The following is a 24,781-nucleotide window of genomic DNA, read 5'->3' as shown; positions in this document are numbered from 1 at the left end:
TGCACAGGATATCTATCTATAGAAACATCTGTTGACTTGACTGGCAGAACAATAAAATAGGATGTGTTCCACTTTACAGCTACAGACACGGTAGATTCTGTGTATTTGTAATCAGTTAAAAATGTTCCAATTACACTAATGGTTTGTAAATGAAGGTTTTTTCTCTCCAGTTTATCAGGAACTATTTAAATATATGATCCAGAATGACATGATTGAAGCTACATATCCTCCTATAGCTTTATACCTATCACACACACATACACACACACACTGAGTTGTGCTACCCTATTCTTCCTTTTGAGGATCAGAGGTTTGTCGCTGTAGGTGTCGGCGATGAGTCACACCGGCAAATTACCGCATTTCAAACAGCTTTCAAATTACCCTTCCAGTCGGGTGGTGCGCTGATAACCGATAACCGATAACAGTTCTCATTTCAACAAGGAGTTTTGGAGGACTCATCTTTACTTCTGTTTTTCTGCCTCAGGGTTTAGCCTGGATGTGTACCCTGTGCCTGTTTGCATTAGGCCTACAGTGCAGTACTGTACATGTAGCGAGGAGGCCTGCAACACACAGAGACAAGCTTAGAGTTAGAAAGATTATCAGAAGCTAGGCCAGCTAAACATTCATTAGTAACACAAGTCTTTTCTTTATTTTACTTTTGAACTTCAAACTTGTTGACCCTGGGGCTGCTGAAACCCAAGATCTACTAAAGAGACAAGTAGGAAAACATAATATGAGAAGCCAATTAAATCTTTGGTCATAAAAAGGCTCATTTAAGATGACAAATGATTATTAAAGATATTCAAGGCTTCCCAATCACTTACCTGTTTTCGTTACTGTAACATCACAGAAGCCTGGTGTATTAATTTACGCTGGCCTCGAGAGCTCAACGCACTGCACCTTAAGAAAACACATACAAACACATGTTATATCTACAGTCCATTGTGTACAGGCTATCAAAATAAAAGCATCACCTCTCAACATGGCTTGTAGAACTTACACACACAGTAAAAATACTTAAATATGAGATAAAAGACAACACAGCTGCTATACAGTCCAACATAAAAGCTGCTATTGCAACAGCATTAGTACAATCAAACACAATGTTTTCCATGAGGTAATGAACACAGCGCACTTCACATCAGTCGAAGGGATGCATGAGTTTAGAAATGTGGCTCATGTTATAGTGAAGGTCTATAAAAGCGTGGTTTCCCTGCCATTACATCTTCAGTCCGTGGCTTTGCCATCTGTGCTCTCTGGTGTAGTGATTGCAAATGATGTGGATGCAAGCTACTATTGTAATAAAGGTTGCACTGTAGCACGTTAAAGGCAGCTGGCTGCAGGCCGAAGCGTCTTGTCTTTTAGGCCTTGAATGTGCAATATTGCTTCTGAAACCGTGCATATGTGTGTGTTTTTGTCAGGGTTGGGTTCAATTCACTTTCAATAGTGTGTTTGCTGATGCATGTGCCAGATGTCTACAGGGGAGAACGGAAGAGATTGATGGTGAGCGCTGATGTCGCACGCTCTGATATGAGTCGCCTCATCAACCTCGAATTCATTGCCTGTTTCTGGCCTCCAACACCATCCGTCACTGACGCCACCAGTTTCTCAAAGGTTGCAATGCGCATTTTGCAGCTAATATTCAAGGGGGTTAATAATTTCTGAGGAGCAGACAATGAGAGAGGAGGACAACAATCGCCACAATGCGCAGACATCATTCACACAGAATACACTTCCCGAGGGGTCCATCGACTCCTATAACTCTTCTAACAGGCCTAATTTATGCCATAGACGTTTGGCATTCAGCGGCTGTTCCGAGCTTATTCTCTCGTTTCATCTATATTGGCTCATATATTCAAATATTACTTTTAAGACCATATTCATCAGTGGAGGTGTTAACCTATTACTTATGAAGGGCTGGTGTTCATTCTAAGCGGTGAACAGAAATACATTTTTCTTTGCAGCGCTGCTTGTTGCCAGGGTTTGAGGGAGATGAGAGGATGGAGGCAGCACAGAAAATAGGGAACATTTCAGCTTGTATCACTTTCCAGACTTTTACTTTTCCTGTAAGCCACATAAACATATTAAATTATAAATCAGGCTTTTTTTTTTTACACCATAAAACCCATTTTCCATCTCTTCTGACACAAACACACAACATGTAGCCTATATCAGAAATGTGTGTAATGAACGTAGCTTGCAGCAGATTGTTACTTTTGAAAATCATGTATGAAAAAAAACTGTAGATTATAGTGTGGGCGCCAGGGCCCTGCACACATCATCATGTCCCAGCTATGCATTGTGTTGTAGGAACCTTACGGTGCAATTACTTGTCTTTCCCTCCCCTGGCAAAGTAGCGTGGGTGGAAAAGCTTCTGTTAATCATGAGCTCTATTTTATCACTTCCAGGTAGGGACCCTTTGCTGTGCGAGGGAGCTGCATCAACACACAAAGATGTCCAGCCTGCATTACCATAATTGTGGCCAAAATGTCAGCAAAAACCATGGAATTCATCATTCCCTATCTCCCCTTGTTTGCCCTGCAGCCCCACAGTCCAATACCAACATTAAAAAGTTAATTTTATGGAACAAAAGGCCATCCACATATACAGTAGTCATCGCCTCTTGTCTTAGCAGTTTGTACAGGGAACCATCAGTGACAGCATGCCCCAACCTCATCCAAAGGTTAATTTGTCTGTAATGTACATTACAGTAAGAGAGTGTGTTTGTCTCTGTGCTTGTGTGTGAGAGAGAAAGAGAGACAGAGTGCATAACGGAGGGAGAAAGGGAACTATTACTGTGAGGTGTATGTGCGTGTTCTCCAGTGTGCTGTATGCCATTAAATGCAAGCACGGTGTACCAGTGTTAATCTATGTGAGTGGCCAAGCAGGCGGCAGAGTGTGAGTCAGTGCGGGGGTGCGGACATGGAGTGAGGGTAAGGGGCCAACTAATGCTGAGTGGCAGTTGATAATGCCAGACCGTTATATCAGCAACTGCCCTCCGGCTCCATGCTTACCTCTCCGAGCCTGCTGCTGCCATCAAGCATTTCAACAAAGACAAACACACACACACACACACACACACACACACACACACACACACACTGACTGCTTTGCAAACACTTCGCATTCTGCAGCAAACAGTCCCTTGCACAAAATCTAATCAAACGGAGGTTATACGACGCCTCAAGCCATCGTAACAAATTACAACTTCATTTGATGTGTGCATATCTCGTCTGCTACCACAATACAAATATTTGCAGACACAAAACAAGTCAAAACCAACCTCGAAAAAAGAAAAAGCGTAATTTTAGTTCCCAGGTACAAAGTGTGCATGTTTCTTTGCCTTCCACTTACACATGTCTGCATAATTACTGCAGCGTCAATAGAAGCTTTTGTATGTTTATTCTTGATCATCTTAAAACCCCTTCAAAATGAGACATCAAAGATGATATTTCTGTTCATCCACATTATATTTCTCTGATCAGATAAGATGTATCAAAAATCTAACATTCACATCAGTAGAGCGTGACATTTTGAATCAGGCCACACAATAATGGCTTAATAAAGTTGGCCTCATGTGACTGACGTCTGCAGCTAATATCCAATTAACCTTAGAACAGCGCTGATAATATAGAACCCCTGTCTGTGGTTAACTGAACGTACAGTGCAAGTATTAACACAGCACACACAGACAAAGAAAACACATCCATGAACGTGTGTACACACACACACACCTTGACATAAAAGCCTTGATGCAGCGAGAAACAAACCCGTATGAGGACTGACAGCTGAATTTACTGGCACACAAGGCCAGAGTGGAAGCTTGGCATTGACAAATAAAGTGTATGGAAATGAGCTTGGCTTTAACATTGTCAATCAATTTGTTTCTATATTATCCAGCACATAAAGGCCAGTAATGTCTTTCTTTAACTTCAGAAAGCTGAATACCAGACAAGCTGTGTACTCCTTGAACCATACTGTACAAAATGCTCCATTACAGCAGACCTTGGTAATCGCAGTAGAAGTAGTTTGTATTGTATAAAGTAAACAGCGCAGAAAGATAGTTGAAAAAAGAACAGTGGTGAATTCACATGAGTGGGTCATGTAATCAAAGCATCACTCTACAACCCAGAGTTGTTTACTTCAGTGAGCCTTTGATTCTTATCCTGTTTCGGGCAGGACTACTGAGGTATAAAGCCTGCAGGCAGACTTATGTCAATTCCACACCTTTTCAGCAAAGCTGCTGAAATTTCTGATCAGATAATGATCAGAATTAGAGTCACAGAGCCTACAAGTAATCATTGAGAAAAGTTTTTTCCCCTTGCAGTACACTTTAATATTTAGCATTGATTCGTGGGTAAAACTTTATGATAAGGTTCTCAAGTAATGCGCAACGAATGCATGAGTCATGATGATTTAATAAATCCTAAATGAATGCAGGATGCATCATGAATTCCTGTTGGGCAATTTTAAGAATTATTGAGTCACTATGAGTTTATGTGATTTATCATCAAATCAATGAACTGTGAACTCATTTGCTCTCAAATTAGCTGGTGACAAGAGCATTTCAGACCCATGCATTTACATCACACAACAGTACTAATTCTCTAAATATGAAGCTGTTTTACTTCATATGTAAACATCTGCATGTTTCAAACATGTCTCTCCACTGGCACATGCTGGATGTTTTTAGTTTCAGTGCACTCCTTCTGTGCTACACTCCCCTTTAGTAACAACAAAACATATATAATTACATCTACTCTGATGTAGATGTTTGATTCTGACTACCATAAAACTAAAGCCTCATATTTTTGATGAGAATAGGTTGTTTTCTGCTTTAATAGAGGCTGATGTAATTCATGGGTCTCAAATGCCCTCCTCTGCATAACTGGATTGAAGCAAATTTTTGGGCAAATAAATGTATTTAGGCCGAACTAATCACATACATCCATAGGGACTTCATTTCTAAATGGTGAGCAACAACAATTCATGATACATCCTGCATTCATTCATGCATTAAATCATTGTGCATTGCTTAAGCATTCGTTTAGCACCCTTATTGTAGAGTGTTACCGATTTGGACACAAATGGTTACTCACTTGTAGTCTCTGTGGTGTGAAAAAGAATGGGGATACGTTAAGAGCACAATATGCTGCTGACAGATGGAGAGCAGCCAGAAATCATGTGAGACAGCAGGTGGAAAATTGTACAATCCCTGGAAATTGAGCAGAAATTGAGCAGTAAAGCACGGCTGCCCCCGTGGCCCGTGAGCCATGTAGCCACAGAGGATCAGGGCCACCTCAGACAAAAGCCAAACTACCAGGCTGTAAGAGAAATCGCCCCCTGGAGTGCACACCGCTTTTCTGTCTGAAGCCGCAGATGCAAGTCATTGATTCTTTGGAGCACGTCACTAAATGACCCTAATTGGATAGCCTGTGAACGAGGTCACTTTTTTAATTCTCCCCCACCTCCCAAATCTGAAACAAGTCGGAGCAGAGGAAGGAAGGAACAAGGGAGGAAGAAGCAACACACTAACCTTTAATATGTGAGAAGGCAAATGGCTGCGTACCAGCTCTATCTCTACAATTTTCTCTTTTCATTGAGGAAAAGTACTATTTCATTCATGCCATTTCCGTTCATTCATCAGCTGGGGCCAGCCTAGACTCACAGTGCCATCTCCACACCAACATTCTTATCAATGGATGTGACGTCAGCACTGCCTGCAGCTGGGGGGTGGGGGGGGGGAGGGGTGTGTGGTCACATGGTTCAGTGAGGGGTATATACAATAAAGTTGCGCTGACAGTGGAGCTGAAAACATTCACTCAATTGTACATTAGCGTCAGGGCTGCTTCCACACAAACACACCACAACTTAAATAAAGATCCGCCAGCTTGTTGTTTTTCTTGATGTTGGTCACAGGCTGAAGAGAGAGGGGGGGAAAACTGAAATTCTCTCAGGTGATCCACCATTCATGAAATAACTTTGGCTTTACCCGCGTTGTGAGTTTCACCACTTCCCCACCCCCCAGTGGGACTCCAGGTAAGTGGAACGAAATATATATTTTTATAAATCACATGCCATATCAGATAGGTGAAGATATTTTATAACTGTTATACAGTCGTTATAACTGTCGAAGTCTGATTTTTATCTGTGAAAAAAAGGAGGAGTAAGGCGTATGTTAGGCTTGGGGAGTGTGGAAGTATTTCTTCTACAATCTCAACTTTATCAGGAGAATTCATCTGTTTGCTGCAACTGGGCGACAATTGGTTGTCTAATTGTACAGTAGATGTGGACTGCCACTGTTTCTATATGATCTTGAATTAAGTTCAACTGAATACATTTAGTAACTTTAGCTATAGAGGAATATCTTTAAAATGATTTTGATATTATTTCTTCACTTTCACTTTCATATATATCTTTTTTTTTTTACTAAATTGAGAAATTAAAACGTTTATTTATTTTATGAATGTATTGATATGTATAATACAATATAATACAATATACAATACAATATATAATACTAATTAATAATTGTTACATCAAAAAAACAATAGAATATGTTATTTTGTATTTATCTTGGGGATGATTAAATAATTAAACCTCTACAATGCGCAGACAATTATGTCTCAGAAATATTTATATGTGCAGCTTCAGCTCAAGAGCCCCTGTAAAAATTCGGTCGATATTTTCCTAGTGTGAATATGACAAAAATCGTGCAAATTTGGGGGATTTAAAGGCACAGTCGATTATATGTTATTAAATTCTAATTTAATTAGAGTTGAAATCACGTATTCTGCAATGCAGTTACCTTATTAAGTGCATTTTTTTCGTTTTCCACCTTGCTGATCCAGTTTATAAAAATGGAAATAGTTAACAATTTGGGCTGCACGCTTGTGTTTGTCTGCATTCCACCACTGCCACTGAGGAGAAACATGCCCACAGCACACAAGGACAAAGACGCGTTACTTACTGCTCCCCCTGTTCCTTGAGAAAAAAGCTTTATCCTCTAAAATGTAAAATCCATCTCATTTACAATTTGGAGGGACCACTCAGGGACCGTAGGGTTAAATAACCCAACCGTATCCACCAGCTTTACGCATGACTTCCCCGTGCGTGCCGTCTTTATACCGGTGTCCTGGTCACATCGCTTTGACGCATGGAATACCAAAATCACAGCTAATGCAGAGACAGAGCTCGGATCAATTTGTGTTTTCTGTATTCTTCTTATGAAATAGACGTTTTGCGCTTAAAATGGCAAGTGCGTGCGTTCTGGTTGAGTTGGCATGGAAGAAGAGGTGAGATTATTTTTTTAATGCCAGAAATTCTGACTGAAAATTCAATACGTGCATTTCTTTACTGTTGTAACAGTTTACTCGGTTAAATCTCATGAGAAGACTAACAATATGAGAGCATGACTCAATTCATCCGCGCGGTGGAAAGATAATGACTGGGTTAACGCACGACTACAGACAAAATGTGGCTCATGTGTAGGTTCGAAGCGCAATTTTTGTAAGCACATTATTACCATCCTCTTGAAAGACATGGGCAATTAGACATTGAAATAATAACGAGTGGTTTATATCGGACCTTCATCTCTGTGTTTCCAGACACACTGAGGTTGCAATGGAAAAAAATGACCAAATAAGAAATATAAAAAATGTTTAATTGATTTTTCATCAAAAACATCAAGAATAAAAAAAACAGACATGAGAGAGAGAGAGAAGACTGCAACTTTCGTTGTTGGATTTTTGGCATGGCTCATTTGACTGCGTTTGGCTGCGTGCTTTGTTCTCAAACGATTGTTCAATTCAAAACAGCTCAGTGTTAACTGATTTTGTATGGTGACTCCTTCATGGTGGAAATATATATCGTTTTTAAATTAAAGACTGATTTTCTATGTGCTATTTTAAATTCCTGACAGACTGTTTGTGCTCTAACCCTAAAGTCAGTGAAGTATTTTTCATCCCCTGTACATTTTACAATGGCCTTTTCACCAAACAGCTGTATAATATTTAAATGATCCAGATGTGCTCATATTATCATTTGAAATTTCACATAATCATGAATCCAGAGAAAAATATACAACAAATGTGGATAATTTCTAATGTGTCTTTTGTCCTTTTCCCTTTGCCTTCTCCCTTTCTTCTTCAGGTGCTTAACCTCCCTCCTGCCAGTTCTGCATGGTCATGACCTGTCATCACGCCCCTTCCACAGCCCACTTCATCCTATTGGTCTTGCTCATTGTCACTCCACAGCTGGCTGGCACCGCCCCTGCGTGGGGTGAGGGAAGGGAGGGAGGGGTGGAGGGGCGCACCCGGACAGACCTTAAAGAGGACAACCTCGCCCCCTTCCTCTCGCCCCCACCTAAGACTCTCTCCAGCCCTGACGTGTTGCTAGACCAGGGCCGGGGCCCAGGTCAAGATAACCTATCAGATAAATTGCCGGATCCTGCGCAGGTGCTCGCTGTTCTTTTGGAGGCCCTGGAACACCCGGGAGGGAGTGAAATTCTGGCAAGCAGAGACAGAGACTGGGAAGAGGATCAGAGTCAGGAGCTGCCCTCCATTGAAGGCTTGGAAGGTGGTGAGATAAGGAGAACAGGGCAGACAGAGGGGGAGAGGGGGGTGGAGGAAGAGGAGGGGCGAAGGGCTGATAAGGCTATTGAACAGCTAATTGTAGGCCATTTGACAGCTGCTCAGGGTGATGAAATAAAAGAAAGGGATGAGGAAGATAAAAACACAAGGTCAGAGGAGGATCAAAGGTGGTCCATGGAGGATGTAGGAGCTGATAGTGTAAATGAGGAGGAAGGGAAAGAAGAAGATGAGGGACAGGAGGAGGGAAATTATTTAGAAAGTTTCCTAAACAAGGCAAGACCAAGTTCGGCCTCACAGGGAGATGATTCCTCTCTGCAGCGCAAAATAAGAGGCTACTTCCAAAACATTGACTTGGGTCTCCAAGATAATGAGATCCTGCCTCCTCTGAAGGGCTACAAGGCATACAATACTCAGCTAGCACGAGCTGGAAAGAAGCTGCATTGGGAGGACAACCAGTCCCGCAACCGACCCATGAAGGGGGGTAACTTCATGGACGACTTTGAGGATGAAGGTGAGGAGCTGGAGGAGGAGGTTGAAGAAGAAGAAGAGAGCCTCTCCCACATGGAAGAGGAGGCGAGAGCACGCGCAGAGAAACAGGAGGTGCTCCGGCAGCAGGAGGAGGCGGAGCGAGCCAGAGAGGAGGAGCAGAGGCTGGCTGACATCGCCTCTGACATGCTGCTGCAGTACATGGGGAGGAAGCAGCAGTCCTACATGAAGCCCCGGCAGAAAAGCAGCATGGGAGTCGCCAGCAACACAGCTGAGGACAAGCGCTCCGAGGAGGTCATCCCAGACGAAGACGACCTGGACCAGCAAATGATCGACAGACTGATCGAGATCAGCAGCAAGCTGCACCTGCCTGCTGATGATGTGATTGAGATTATTAGTGACGTGGAAGAGAAGAAGAAGAAAAGGAAAGAGTTGCAACAGCTGCCCACTAACATCAACCCTGTAGCCCCGCGTTTCAGACCTCTGGTACCTCCTCCTCTGGTTGCTCCGCCTATCTACCACTACACAGCCTCAAAAAACCCCAAGAAAGCCCCTTATAGGTACAACAAGTCCAACAAGAAATGGCACAAGGACAAAATCAAGTCATACAAGCAGGACTATTGGTATAAGCCTCAGAAGCAGCTTGACTACTGGTATAAACCCCAGAAACAATTTTTAGCCTTCCCGTCCTATCCATACTACCAGAAGCCATATCGAGCATACTACCCTGTTTATTTCCCATATCCCAAAGCACAATATTATGGCAAGCCCTCCCCCTCCAGAGACCAGCCGTTCGGCCCCCAGGAACTTGACCTACAGCCCCCAAGGCGCAGGCACAGGGCTGGAGGTAAAAACCGTGGTCAGGGCTGGAGGCAACAGCCAGCGCCACGCCTGCCTCTCAACCCTTATATCTCTAACTATATCCTTCCTCACCCACGGACCTACCAACCCCTACCTCCGCCCAAACCAATAACCGCGCCCAGGAGAGGCAGGCGACCCCCGTACTTCTATCAACAAGTCACACCGGGAGATGACTATGAAGAAGATGGCCTGGTGCCTCAGCTGGACAGTGAGGAAGAACTGGAAAACTTTATTGAGAGGATCTACATGAAACGCAGAATGTATTGAGTTTACTTTTTGGACATTTGTCAGATCAGAAGGACTGACAAAAGTGGGATAGATATACAGTAGCTGGAGAAAAGCTCAGAAAAAAAGACTCAGAAGAGATGTGTTTTGAGCCTGTTGGAAATTTAAGGGTCAAGAAATAAAAAGTTAGATTTATGTTGTTTTAATCACTGTATTTTTTGTTGATTTTCTCGGTCAGGGAGAAGATGAAGGGTTCCCAGTTTAAGCTCCCTATAACCATGTTCAGCCTCTTGCTCAGTTTACATTTTGAAACAGAACATACCATGGTGTATGTCTGCCTCCATTCAGGTCAATCTCTGATGCTCTTGCATTATACAGAGTTTTCTAGAGGACACACACACACACACACACACACACACACACACACACACACACACACACACACACACACACACACACACACACACACACACACACACACACACACCTGCATCAACACATTTTTGACACATTCACAAGCAGATGTGGCCATTGCAAGAGAACCATGTTTACAACATCACTTTGTATCTTTTGTTTTATATTCTGTACGTCATATTACAAAACTAAAGTAGTTCAATGACTTCTACGAATATAAAAAAACAGAACACTGCTATTGTCAAATGTTCAATGACTATGAGTATATTTTTGCTTTTTTTGTTGTATTTGATGTGTGTAGTTGCCTTTCTTATACCCAATTGGATCACCTTTAAAAAGCTGCAATTTGCAAAGGTGGCAAATACACACATTTCAGTTTTTCAAACTCAAGGTTTTAGATTTTTGCCTTACAAGCAGCATGGTTCTATAAGGGAAATATCATATTGCATAGTGTTATGCTCACAACCGGTCCAAATGTAGAAACCCTGTGGACTCCAAAAGCACAAACTTAAATACTTAACACTTCCAACCTGGTGGACGAAGGGTTTTCAATCATTTTGGGATCCAGAGGTTATTGTGTCAACATATTTATGGCAAATCCACCATAATTACCATCAACGCCACCACTCCTTGACCTTGTAGGAGTCCTTCATTTTTTCCAAATGTTCTCTCATTGTTCATCTTTAACTCCAATCTATTATTTCTTTCCACACATTGTTATTTTGTTATTTTTCTGGCATCATCCATTATCTTTATTTTTCCTTTCTTTAAAAAAAATACTTGAAATCACATTATCTGTTCTGCAGCCTTTTCAAACAGATTTCCACTAAGAGGCTACAAAGATTTTGTTCATTTTCAGAAGAAATTCATTGAAAAGTTTCAGGCCGGGGAGTCAGGGATTGTGCTTAAACCATTAAATGCACGTCTTTCTACTTGCATCTTAAAAAATGAACAAAAAAATAGAACAAAAAAAAGTGAAAAAATAAAACAGTATGGGAAATGTTTTCTCTGACTAAATTGTGAACATAAAAAAAGAAATCTCAAAGGAGGAGGGCCACTGTGTCCACAGTGAAGCCATCTGTCTTGTAAAAGGAGAGTGTTGTTGTTGATGTCACCTTTAGCATTGTAAGATGTACAGTGTGAAATAAATATGCCCGTGCAATGTGTAAATAACAGCATGATGATTACTAGTTTTGCTATATGATAAAAAATAAAAGCAATTATTTTATTAAAGTTCAGTTTTTTAATGGCTTTTTGGCGAGTACTATGTTATACTTGTATTGCAGCAAATATAGCATGAACACTTGATACTTGAGTAACACATCCAAATACACAAAGAAAGGAAGACAATCAGCTGAAGCTTCGCGACAGCGCGACTCATATATGTCACAGTTGCATCAATATGGAGACAAATGAAGAAAAACCTAAAGGGAGTTTATTATACTACCAGACAATCAAAAATGAACATGAGAAAAACAGCAAGAATGGAAATGAAAAAGGGGAGGAATAACTGAAGAACGGGAAAAAATCAGAAGGAGGGAGGAAAATGGTAACTGCAGTGATTGATGAGTCACATGATTGGTGGATGAGTCATCCATCTGTACACTGCGCAGGACGACATACTCACACACATGCACACACACATGCACATTCTCTTTGAGCTGTATAGTAATTTAGCTGCTGGCATTCAAGATAAAGATTGAGTCATGTTCGCTCCTGCCTCAAGCAGGCCAATCAGCCAGTGGAAAGGTGTTTGGTAGATAGGTTTTTGCCATATTTTGTTTCCACACCTCCTCACTCTCACTTCACACGGGCAATATGACCTTCTGCTATAATTCCTTGAAGTGCGTCTGGCTGCCGCTTGTTTGGCATCAAAACAAACCCGATGTATTCTGTCAGTGCTACAAACACTGACAGTGATTAGCAGGCTGTCAATATGCTCTAATTGCATGTTATCTTGCCAGCTTGCTCACCAGTTGATTGCAATGGTACCTTTCATGGCTGGATCTTGGCTTGTTGAGTGATTCTTGGACACCTTGTTATGAATGCATATTTAAGATTACAGCTTGTACCTTCTGTCTCAGCTGGTTATTTACTGACAAGACTGTAGGAATGAAAAAAATGTTCATTTGATGTGGCCTCAGTGATTTCATTATTAAGGTTGTTTTGAGTTCTAGCAAGCTCTGCTACTGGGACAGATAAAAAGACGCAACTAGTGTCAACAGGACTAGGAGAGCCACTGACAGCTGAGTATGTGACCCTAACATTTATATGTTCAGCAATGTAATAATATGACATGCTGTGGTTGTAGAAAGACAACTTGGATATTTGCAGAGACGATCAGTAGCACTCTCATGTCTGCAATGTCAGGAGGCAATTATCTTACCTTTGCATTATAATTATTAAATTAAAAATATTTATATATATATTTACTTCCTCCTTGTTATTTCTCTTAACGGGGAAGTCCACCTACTTTGCACATCAAAGTCCGCTCACAACTCTTGGAAAATACACCTGCATGTGTGAAGAAAGTTGTATAATTCCTTTTGTAACTCCAGAGGGAGCTGCGTGAAATGTGATAAATTGCCTCATGAGTCAGTGTCGGTTGGGGAGGAAGACTACAAGTTTGAAAATGAAAAAAATCTTGGGGTGTGGACTTGAGTTAGAAAGAAGTTACGAGACCTCTGCAGCCGCTCCACATCTTTTTTGGTATGTTTGGAATTTTTGGGGTCTCTGCAAACTTTTTAGTTTGGATGATCATTGTGAGTTTGCAATGCCCGACACAGTTGACCAATGGGTTTAAGAGGATGTACCATGCGGGCTGATCACCTGACAAGATACAAATAGCTCAAAAGTTGGCAGTGTAAAGATGTTGACAACAACTACTTTTTCATATATTGTTAGCAACATGGCTATCGCTAGTAGCCTGGCTAACGTTACTGTGAAATAACAGTAAGAATCGCAAAGAACTACAAACCCTAATCTCAGTGCTATGATAAAGGCAGAGTAAAACTCCCTGTAGTATTAAAAACTAGACAGGTTTTGTTTTACAGTGATCTAGCTCAGTAAAAAAACTGTTCGCCTTCTTTTCCTTCTCTGTCTTTAGCTGGGTAGAGTTTCTAAGGTTAACATTACTTTTGCTACTGTAGCTATTTTGTTGAGTTGCCTCTTAGTGAAATGCTCTTTGGTAGGCAGTGATGCAGTGAATATGTCTAGGGCTATTATTAATGATTATATAATTATTATGAAAGGGAGAATGTGACCGTCCAGCAATCAGAATTGCATTGTAAAGCGAGGCTTACAGGGAATCAATCTAAACGCCGATGGGGTTCTACAGCAATTGCATTGTGGAATCAAAATTTACTTCATTATGATAATTTAAAGCAAAAATGTTGCCACTTTCAAAAAATCCCCAAGGGATTAAGATTTATTTAAAAAAACGTGAATATTTTTGACTATATTACATTTTACATTAATTATTTTTCTCCAATCAAATCCGGTCTGGTGCCTTTTTACACACCTGTGCATTGAAGAATATTTCATTTCACATTCACTGACATAGACTGGTCACCTGTCAACCAATCACTGTGGACATCAGTAGTGACTCAATTGATTCAGAAATATGATGTCATCCATAGCAACGGGGGTCAACCCCACCCCAGGTCTCTGCTGTCCACAAGATGATTTTTGTCATCTGTAGCAGACACCAATGAGAAGCTTTGGGACCGAGCAGTCGTGACTGAGTGCAGTGAGACTTTTTTGAGTCTCTAAATGATAACAGTGGAATTCAGAGTGAAAATCAGCTCGGCATTTCTAAACATTAGTATATAACATAATCAAATAAAACATTAAGTTTTGGAATAAAGCTCTTCTGTGCTGTAAGGCCAGACACCAGATATTTCAATAACTTCTAACTTAATTTAACCGTATAAAGGCTGCTAATCTTCTCACAGATTGTTGCATATGTTCCCCGTTGTTTTACACCAGTAGCTTAAAAATGATGAATCAATGATGTAATATGCTACATGTAGGACTATTAATGATACACTCATTAGTCTGCATTACAATAATGGCTAATACACAATACATAACCACCTGTATAAAGCTGATATAATATATAATGTCTGAGTGATTTCAGTTCTGTTTTCCCCCTCCTAAAGTCTCCCTGAAGATGTGGCTAAGCAGGTCCACTCTGATAATGTCCACACAGAAGATGCTCACACACAAAGTTCATTGATTGATTCATAAAGTCCTCTGTCACACCTTGTTGCCAAGCGGTGGACAAAAAGAGCATTGTTTAGCTTCCGCTATTTACATTCCCACATTCATATTTCTGCGACACACTACACTATTAAGATTAAAAAAAAATCAAACACAATGGGATAATTGCTTGTGAAGCTTTAGATCACATAACATCCTTATAGTAATCATTTATGTTTTGCCTGGTGGGTGCGCTATAATTAAAATGCAATTTAATATTTTTCAAAAGGCTCTAACTCTTACAGGCACAACATTTGGTATACATCCAGCTACTGGCACAGAAGAGTCTGACAGCAAAGCAATTCATCAGTAATGGCCCCAAGAAGCCTGCGCATTGACAGAAGCAGAAACACGAGGGGAAATGCCAGCCATTAGTAGAGTGAATATTGAATTAATACAGTTATAAGACCTTCAAAATCTGATTAAATAATGATAATGCATTTCTACAGCAGTGGGATTTCAGCTCAACCTTTAACTTTAAATGCCAGTTTGATATTAGTTTAAAATAATTTACTATGCATATCTGTGAATATAAAGTATATATTTACCATTTAAACAGCAGCAATACAGAAGTTTACACACATGAAGACATTGGCAAAAGTTCTGGTTCTGCAAGAGTCAGTGCGATGGATGTGTTTCTGAATGGTTTGAAAAAAAACATCAACTAGGACCAAATCATCATTACTGATAAAAAAATGGTCATATTAGGTTGCATGGCAACCAGCAGTTTCTTGTTTATGTTTTTTTGTTCAGTAAATGGTGTATTTTTATGCCCTGTTTTGATGTTTTTTCCTCTTTCCTTATTCTCTCTAAAGCCTACGTGTCAGCTCTGTGTTGTGTCGTGTGGTATGATTATGCTGATATTTTGGCAGTGACTTTCTCAGAAGAAAAAGATGTTAAAATTATTCAGGTTAAACTGAGATTAAATTAAAAAAGATTTTTTTTTAAAAGCACTTCACATCATACACGTCTTGGTTGTTTTGAACAATTGGCCTGTGTCTGTTTGTAAGTTGATGTGATTTTACCTGATCCTGCAATGTTTTTGACTGATGCACCTGTTTGAACGCACAACGGTTTGAGCTCGTCAGAGCTCTGTTGGTTTCCTCATGTTGCTTTGAAAGATTCCCGTAAATGTGCTGATATTTAACCTGTAACTTGACCCATCTTTGTTGCAGCGTTTGTAACTGTGATTACCATCAAGGCATGCCACGATGCCTTTTCTGACCCAGTGAACTGCAGTTCAATTTAAATATGACAAAATCATTACTGAAAATCTCGACTGTTAAAACTGTGATAACCAGCGTGGCATTGTGATTGGGGATGAACTTTAATTGATGTATGAAGTTGGATTTTCGCAAAGCTTAAGTCAATGTTTATAGTTTGATTTAATTTGATTAACATGTACTGTACATTACTGAGCTTTAACAACTTGCAACTTTTGGTTTATTATTTTAGATATAGATATATAGAGGTTAGTTAGCTAGTATCATAAAATGACTTAAAATGCTAGAAAAGACTTGAAACACTTCAGAGAACTTAAGGCACACGCAGCAAATGTTATGCCTTGAATCCGTACTGTGTGTGACACAAGCTCGTTGGGCAAGTAAGTCGCTGAAACATGAACTTTTTCACACGATGTGGCTCCTGACCTCAAAACTATTTTTCAAAGGAAATCTGAACCATGTCATTGCTTCTCCCTCCTCCCCATGTTTGTTAAATGTGTTGTCTGTTAAACTACCATTGTTGATTATAATCTCTGCCACATAATATGCCTCATCAACCACGCTTTCACCAGCCATTAGGACAACAGAGGCAGAGCTGAGAAGGCCTCTCCCTTGAATACACATCCTTTGTTCATGATCTCTGCAACCCTTGTCTTTTTGCTCTCTCCTCTCATCTCTCCTTCCCCATCCTTTATCCCGCTCTCTATCCTCATTCCCATCTTCTCCCGTTTTCCTTCCATTATCCATGCCCCCCACTCCCCCTTAATGCTCCCTTACGCCCTATCTTCCTCGCCTTTTCTTCTTTATCCTCTCTCCATTTCTTGTTTTGTATGCAAGCCCCAAGGGAGAGAAATGGGTGAAAAGCACTCTCTCTGCACCACTGTCACAAAAGACTGGTGAGTCATCGCCACTTATGTTCCTGTCTCCCTCCTCCCACAAAAAAACACACATATACAGGAAAAACACTCAAATTACTCCTTACCTGCCGTGCACTTACAGGAAGACACATACAGACACACACATTAGTGATGGTGCTGGCACACAACACAAACAGACACACTATTTAGAAACACACAAGCGGGTACACACACACACACACACACACACACACACACATACACATACACACACACACACACACACACGCGCACACACACACACATATTTCACAGCTCTTCAAAAAGACCCTGAAATTAAAACCCAAGTCACATAATTGAGTTGATAATTGTGATTGAAAAGGGTGTGCTGCCATATCTTACAGAGTTTGTATAGTGGAAACTCATGTACATGAAAGTTCACACGTAGGAACGGAGAGCAAAGGAGAAAGCTGCACATGCAAGAGAAATGTGCTCCTGGACTATAGGGGAGACAAAAAGAAATAACTGGGCGAGGGGAAAAGAGAAAAAGACAGGAGACTTCCCTGGGGTATGTGGCTTTTGTTCACCTATAGTTTATGAGCCACAAAGCAAATGCTCTTCCTCCATCTGCTGGAGGAATGAGTCACTTACAATGCAGTCATGTTGTTGTTGTGTGCACAAGATGGCAGTCGTGGATGAACACAATGTGCAGAACAACACATACTGAGCTGCAGCTGAAAATAATAATACTTTGAGACATTTTTATTTTGTAGTTATATTGTCAGTTTTCTATCTATCTATAATTATCTTATCTTAATAGCTAGATAGTTAGAGTAATGTAAGAAGCATCCTTTATTTGAGTAAAAATATTAATAAAACAGTGTAAAATAACTCCATTACAAGTAAAAGTACAGAGGTATTATGAGCAAATTGTGCCCCATCATAAGTAAACGTACACATTTGGCATTATAATGTCCTATTTCAAAAGGTATGAAGCATTTTGTAGCTGGATAGGGTGGGGCCATTTTAACCACTTTATACACTGTTAGGTACTTTAATCACAATAAAGAATCATGTTTTTATTTTATTTTGTGTGTTAAATCTTAATCTGTAACTTAACTAGTATATAAACTGTAACTAGTAGTTATAGCTTGCAGATACATGTAGTGAAGTAAAAAGTAGGACTCGTTCCCCGCAACTAGTGAACCGCCCCATGAACAGCTCTTTTACTTCTGTATTTTTTCATTCCCATAGGTCTATAGTTAATATTATAAATCCAAAAACAACACTGACAGAAGGGCAAGACTCATAGAAAAAGTCATTTACAAATCGGTCTGCTACTTCAGCACCACGGACTTATCAATACATATCACAGTTAAGCCATATTTCAGAGCCATGGTCGGGGCCACATATTCTAACTTGCAGATAAAGGATCAATGAGTCAGACATACTAACATATTCACCTAAACAACCCCTCTGCCCCTGCACTCTCTCTGCTACAAGGGGATGAGAGGGGGATAGCAGGTTAACAACGGACATGTATTTTGGTCATTTTGCTAACAAGGGGGAAGGCATCCCCCCTCAAATCGCATACTGAGAAATAGAAATGTCACATAAGAAATTACAAACAAATCAATTATCAAAATAAGCTGACCATTATTTTTCAGTCGACTAAACAATCAATTGACTAATCGTTTCAGCTCTAAACCAGTCGATGGTTACAAGATATACAACAAGCATACAAAACAGAAAGGGAATGGTAAGAAAGTTTATGTTAAAGTATTATATTACTGTGATGTATTAAATAAGTCTCTGTATCAACATTTGTATATTCTGGAATTGTCAGACATTGTCTAGGTTTTGAATCTTTGCAGAATATCTATTTTCTGTTAGTGTTGGCAAACAGACTCCACCGCAGAGACCTCCGAGTCCTCACCTGATTACTCTTTACAGAAAGCTGCTTGTGAGCTATTCAGACACATCAAATATTGAAAGCCTGGAGTTTCCGTTTCACACACGGAGAGGGAGGGGAGACGACCGAGAGGCGGACAGACGAGAGGGCAGACAGGGGCAGAGGGAGAGAGGGAAAAGTCAAAGAACGGTGGGATTAATAGGAAATAACACATCAGGCACCCTGGGAGGGAGACACATGAGTAGGGATGGAGGGAGAGAGCGTGGATCAGGAAGAGAGCACCCACAGGTAAGGCAAGGAGAGTGTCAATGTTGCCTAATTATGTGCTCGCCTTGAGTGTAACAGTAGAGGCCTTACCAGTGTAATCAGCTGAAGATTGATTGCTTGATAACCTTTCTAGTCAGGCGGTTAGGAGGGCATGTTTTTAAATTCTGCTGCTTCCCTCTCAAACCTCAGTGGGACGACTTCTACCCAGGCTGATACACTGAGCTGTAGTGAGGAGAGCGACGAGCCCCAACACCTCCTGGAACCGGACGAGGAAGATGATCAGGCCGACAGTGGATCCTGCGATGGAGAGGTAGAGCCCAGTCAGGTCAGATTTGACAGGAAGAATTCACACTACACCAGCATTCAAGATCTATTCTGTATATTTCCCCCATCAGAGTTCATTTAATTGAAAGAAAATAGCAATCAGGGACACACATTTTTGCTCAAGATTTTTGTCCCTTGGTTGGTGTGATTGATGAAGGTCGGGGAGGATCTATGTATCTGTGACGCAGAGACCTTACCACAGGAGACTCTCATAGCCACAAACACACAGCACGATGCTGACTGCCTCCCATTGTCCCCCCTGCCAACAGAGGAAGAGCTGACCCCCCTTTCAGTGTCATCTCATCCCTGCGACACACAGAGTAAGTCACACACACACACACACACACACACACACACACACACACACACACACACACACACACACACACACACACACCGGGGAATTAAGCCAGATGTGCCGTCAGCTTGATAAAGTCAGTAGTTTTGTAATCAGAGGTCGACCTGCAGTATTGATGTGCCGTTACTGTGACAATACAAGTGTCTCTGTACTCAGACCTCGAACACACACACAGTCACCAGCATGTGCTCATGTGAAGCTGTACTTTTGTGTTTTTGTCCTCACAGATCGCCCGTCAGAACCCTGCTGGTATTGCCTGAGATCTCTTGACTCAGAGTATCGTCCTGAATCTCCTGAACAGGTTTCAACGCTTCTGACTAAACACATTATGTCACTGAGACAGTGAAAAAGCTGTTTCTCCGAATAGCTGTGTGAAATAATTTTCTTCCTTTCTCTAACACAAACCGAATTGACAACCTCCTAAACCTATGTGTGCAATCGAGAGTAACATTTGGGCAAATAAATGTTCACATTTAAAGGACATATTACAAAAAACCTGATCAGGGAATCCATATCTTCTTTATGGAAATAAAAAAATGTCTGTCACCTTATGAGATCAGATGAAATACTGAGTACTGAAGTACCCCGTTAGTACATGATTTTGACTTTGATGCAATACCAAAGTCAAATGATTTTCTTAACCACCTTCATTAAGATGTTGAAATATTCAAAGAAGTCAATAACTTCAAGAAAAGAAATCTGACCCTTTAAGCTGTGACATGGAGTACCAAGACTCAAATTCTTGAAGACAGAGTGACACTTTTTGGAGTTGGTCCCTTGAGACTGATGTATAGCAATGACTCTTTGGGCGTGTAGAACTGCTTGATATATCCAATGAAGTTTTCTCATGGTGTTATAAATTCACCAGTAAAATCTGAATTGTTCATTCAGTGTCTGAGGAACAGTTACAGGATTAACCAAAGCACAGTCTGCCACTTTGCTGTTAAGGATTCAAATTCACATCTCAAAACTGAATTTTAAATATGCGTTCAATCCTATTTTGTGCTGTGTTGCAGGAAGTCTCTGATCCTTTGTCAGCGTCGCCCTCTAGTGGCCAGAGAGTGAGCTACCAGACAGACCCTCGACCTCACTTTGGCGTAGCTTGGTCCTCCCACTCCACATGTCACCCCCTGTGGGGCAGTGAGGGGCCCTGCTGGGAGCAAAGGAACCAGGAAGTGCCTGATGAAACACAAACCTGCCCTCACTGCCATCTGGTGCTAACCCCTGACACACTCCTTTGGCATGAGGTTGGCACAGACACACACAGACATAAATAGAGACATAGAAGCTCAGTCTCCACTAAACATACCACAGCGTATTATCACTCTGTTTACCAGAGACCCTCTGAATGTTTTCTTTCTCTCTGCACAGGCTAAGTGTCAACAGTTTGAAGGGCTGAAGAACTCAAAGAAATAAAAGGAGTCCTCATCAAATGTTGCTTATACTTAAAATGATGCTGTCTTCTCTGTATTAATGTTCTCAGGAAATACTTTGCACCTAAAAGTAATGTGCAATAACGGTTTCTGCTCGTAAACAACTCTGTTTACGCCTAAGTTCAGCCATGTCCATTTCTTATTTCACTTCGAGTTTAATTTCTGATATTTGTAATGATGTGTTATTTAACAAATAAACTGATGTGTCCAAACTCAGTTTGTCTTTTATATATTAAATGAAATACTCAAGAGAAGAATGTAGGCCTCTCTTTGCAAAAACAGAATGAAGAGAGAAAAATGTAAACACACACACACACACACACACACACACGCCTTCACTTTAACGTTTTGGCGAACAGACGCTAACGAGTGACGTGAGTTCAAAAGTCAAAGGTAAAGCCGTGTGCTTAGTTTGTGGAGTACAGGTCGCCGTGTTTAAGGAATATAATTTGAATCGCCATTACGAGACTAAACACGCAGAGAAATACAAGAATTTGACTGATGCAGAGCGGGCACGGACATCCGAAGCTTTGCTAGCTACTCTGCAAAGTCAACAAGGACTTTTTACCAAGCTTCACATATCTAGGGATGGAGCAGTCAAAACCAGTTTAGCTATAAACAGTAAGCCATTCTCTGATGGGGAGTTTAACAAAGAGTGTTTGGTGGACTCTGCAGCTCTTATATGCCCGGAGAAAAAAAAAAAGAATTTGAGAATGTGCCGCTCTCCAGGCGAACCGTTACGAGACAACAAAGCAGACAATTTTGACTTTTTCTCCTTAGCTCTGGACGAGAGCTGTGATGTCGGCGATACAGAACAGTTACTCGTCTTTGCCCGATAACGAAAGATTTTGAGATTACGGAGGAGCTGGCAACAATGCGGACAATGAAAGGGACAACGACGGGGAGTGATTTGTTCAAGGAGGTAAATGCATTATTGGACAAGCTGGGACTGAAATGGGACAAATTGGCAGGTGTAACAAATCTGACAGGAAAGAAAATGTCGACTTTTGAAGTGATTGCAAGATAAAGTGACTGAAATGAACCCTAAACAGAAAACTAGTATTTTTGCATTGAATTATGTATCAGGAGGTGTTATGTAAGAATGTGATAAAAACGACCATTTTACTGATATTGTGTTTAAAACAGTTAACTTTACCAGGGCAAGAGCATTTAGGGCCTAAATCAGGGGTCGGGAACCTATGGCTCTTTCGCCATATATAGCTTGCAGACAATTTTGAGCTCTGTTTCGGGAAGGGCGGGGCTTCGCTCCCGACACACAAACACACACGTGAGAACACACCTACAGTCAGAGACAAAGCGGAGGAAAGGAAAGGAGAGGAGTGACCAAAAAAGAATATGCACGACGCACACTCAGATTTCTCTTTTGGATTTAGGAATGTTCTGCCGTAGGCTATATGTAGGCAACACAAACAGGGTTGTGAGAGGAAGCCTTTATAGAGTCACCCTGCCGGTCCTACAGAAAGGACAAACTTGATCAACATATGGCATCTGAGCATCACCAAATAGCCTGTCAGTGCAAGTCAGGTTTGACAACAGGTAAAAATTATATATTTTATTTCAATTATAATTGTATCAATAACATGTTGTGCTCCTTGATAATGATGATGCATTTAATTTCAGGCAACACCGTCCTTGCGTCATTTGAGCCAACAGTTGTCCTGGAGCATGAGGCTGTGGTGGGCTTATACTGGCTCATTAAGCATGACATAGCCCACCACACAAACTATCCAGCCTTGCTGCAACTGGCTAATCTTTTGGGTTGCACCTATTTCGACAAACTTAATGTATGCTTTTTTTCTTTAAATATCTTTAAATATTATTTAAATATGTTAAAAAATATGTTTTGTATGTTTTTGTTAGTTTTAAGAGATTGTTATATTGACACTCAATTGTATGTTTTTATGGCATAATAATACATTATTTTAAGAATTCCTGTGCATTTAAATATCCAGCATTTTTTAATGTAAAATGTTATAACAGTTTTTCAGATTGGTAAGACCACCAACTACAGATCTCATAGAATAATAGATAACTTGTTGGAAATTCTTGCAACGGTGATTGAGCAGCCCATATTAAGGGACATTGCTCAGTCAAAAGCGATTGGCGTGGAAATAGATGAGACCACAGATGTCTCCGTGTGCAGACAACTGGACATCCATGTCAGGTAAGCGTAATCAAAGTGTAACATTTCATCGACTAATACAATTTCAATATGAGTATGAGGGGATAATTGAAATGTATAAAATGTTATCATATGGACATAGATACTTGGACCAAGAGGGGAAGCTCTTCAGCCCATTCCTGGCTCTGATCTGCCTGACCGACGGGAAAGCATTCAATTGTGGCAGCTCTGAAAAATATTTTTCAGATGAAGGGCATCCCCGTACAGTTAATCTTTGGATTAGGAACTGACGGCGCTGCAGTTATGACAGGTAGGTCAAACAGGTTTTTTGTATGTAATTAAACTGGATTTTGAAAATTTTCTTTTTTGTTAAATTCATTAACAAATGTATTCAATAGGAAAACAAAATGGGGTCGCAAAACAGCTGTCAGACGAATGGCCATGGCTCCTCAGTGTCTATTGTGCTGCACAAAGGCTGGTTCTAGCCTGTAAGGACGCATCAGTAGATGTGCCTTACATGGCAACATTCACTGTTCTCAGTGTGTGTGAGCTGAAAGTGAAGGTAAATATTTTAAACCTCAAATAAATTTAGATTTGAATATTTATACCCATTTACTTGCATATTAATTCCTTTCTTTAAAATAAAAAAAACTGTTTTTTCTGTCATTATTTTATCAAGTACAAGACACACGATGGTTCTCAACATTAGGCTGTAAAAAACCTCATGAAAAACCTCACTGCTGTACTGGGAGCCTGGCAGAGACCCACAAATGTCCTACTGCTAAGGGACTCTACTCATTCCTTGCCAGCTATCGTCTCATTGCCGCCCTCCACCTGCAAGCCGATGTGCTCCCTCACCTGGCACGTCTCTCTAAGTACTTTCAAAAAGAGGACGTCATGTTCCTGTCAATCAAAGAGCAGATTATTTAATAACCCAAATCAGCTGCAATATTTTAACTTCATGTTTATTTTGCACAAACATAGGTTACCACAATTTATCTTTTCATCTGAATCAATTTGGTTAATTTCCTAGGTCCCTGTCACGCTGGCCTTAATAAAAGGCATCAAAGATTCTAGGGGTCATCAACCTGGCTCCCACTTGGCCACACTGAACCAAAGTCTTGATGACCCTTTGGGACTGGGTGCATTCAGCATCTCTGCCGAACAGGAAAGAGGAAGAAGAGGCCAGGATGATACAGGGGTCAGACAGCGGTACTGGCAAAGATTCCAATCACAGGTATGATTATGTAGCTTTTGGCTGACTTCATTGATGTAACTTCAATTTAGACTAAACAGTTTACTGACATCTTTTCCCCACCTGTTCGATGAGGTGATGGATCCTTATTTGGATGGCCTGATTGTCCATCTTGAGAGGTGGTTCAGTGAGGTTGGAGTCTTGGCTGCTTTTGGAATACTGGGTCCACAAG

General features: G+C 40.8%; 1 protein-coding gene and 1 long non-coding RNA gene across 2 annotated transcripts; one reads left to right on the top strand and one right to left on the bottom strand.

The window, feature by feature from the left end:
- Positions 1-513: 513 nt before the first annotated feature.
- Positions 514-7,280, bottom strand: LOC115019377 (uncharacterized). Its single transcript, XR_003833476.1, has 3 exons — positions 6,971-7,280; positions 825-900; positions 514-560 (listed from the first exon to the last, which is right to left on the bottom strand). It is a non-coding gene; the product is annotated as an uncharacterized LOC115019377 (long non-coding RNA).
- On the top strand, positions 5,828-11,828 carry LOC115019376 (neurosecretory protein VGF). Its single transcript, XM_029448905.1, has 2 exons — positions 5,828-6,039; positions 8,152-11,828. Exon 2 carries the CDS (start codon positions 8,181-8,183, stop codon positions 10,203-10,205), a length of 2,025 nt encoding a protein of 674 aa, XP_029304765.1. The 5' UTR covers positions 5,828-6,039; positions 8,152-8,180; the 3' UTR covers positions 10,206-11,828.
- The last annotated feature ends 12,953 nt before the right edge of the window (positions 11,829-24,781 follow it).

This window comes from Cottoperca gobio, chromosome 14, assembly GCF_900634415.1.
Source record: "Cottoperca gobio chromosome 14, fCotGob3.1, whole genome shotgun sequence".
Lineage (NCBI taxonomy): Eukaryota > Metazoa > Chordata > Actinopteri > Perciformes > Bovichtidae > Cottoperca > Cottoperca gobio.
This window is presented reverse-complemented; position numbering and strand designations above follow the sequence as displayed.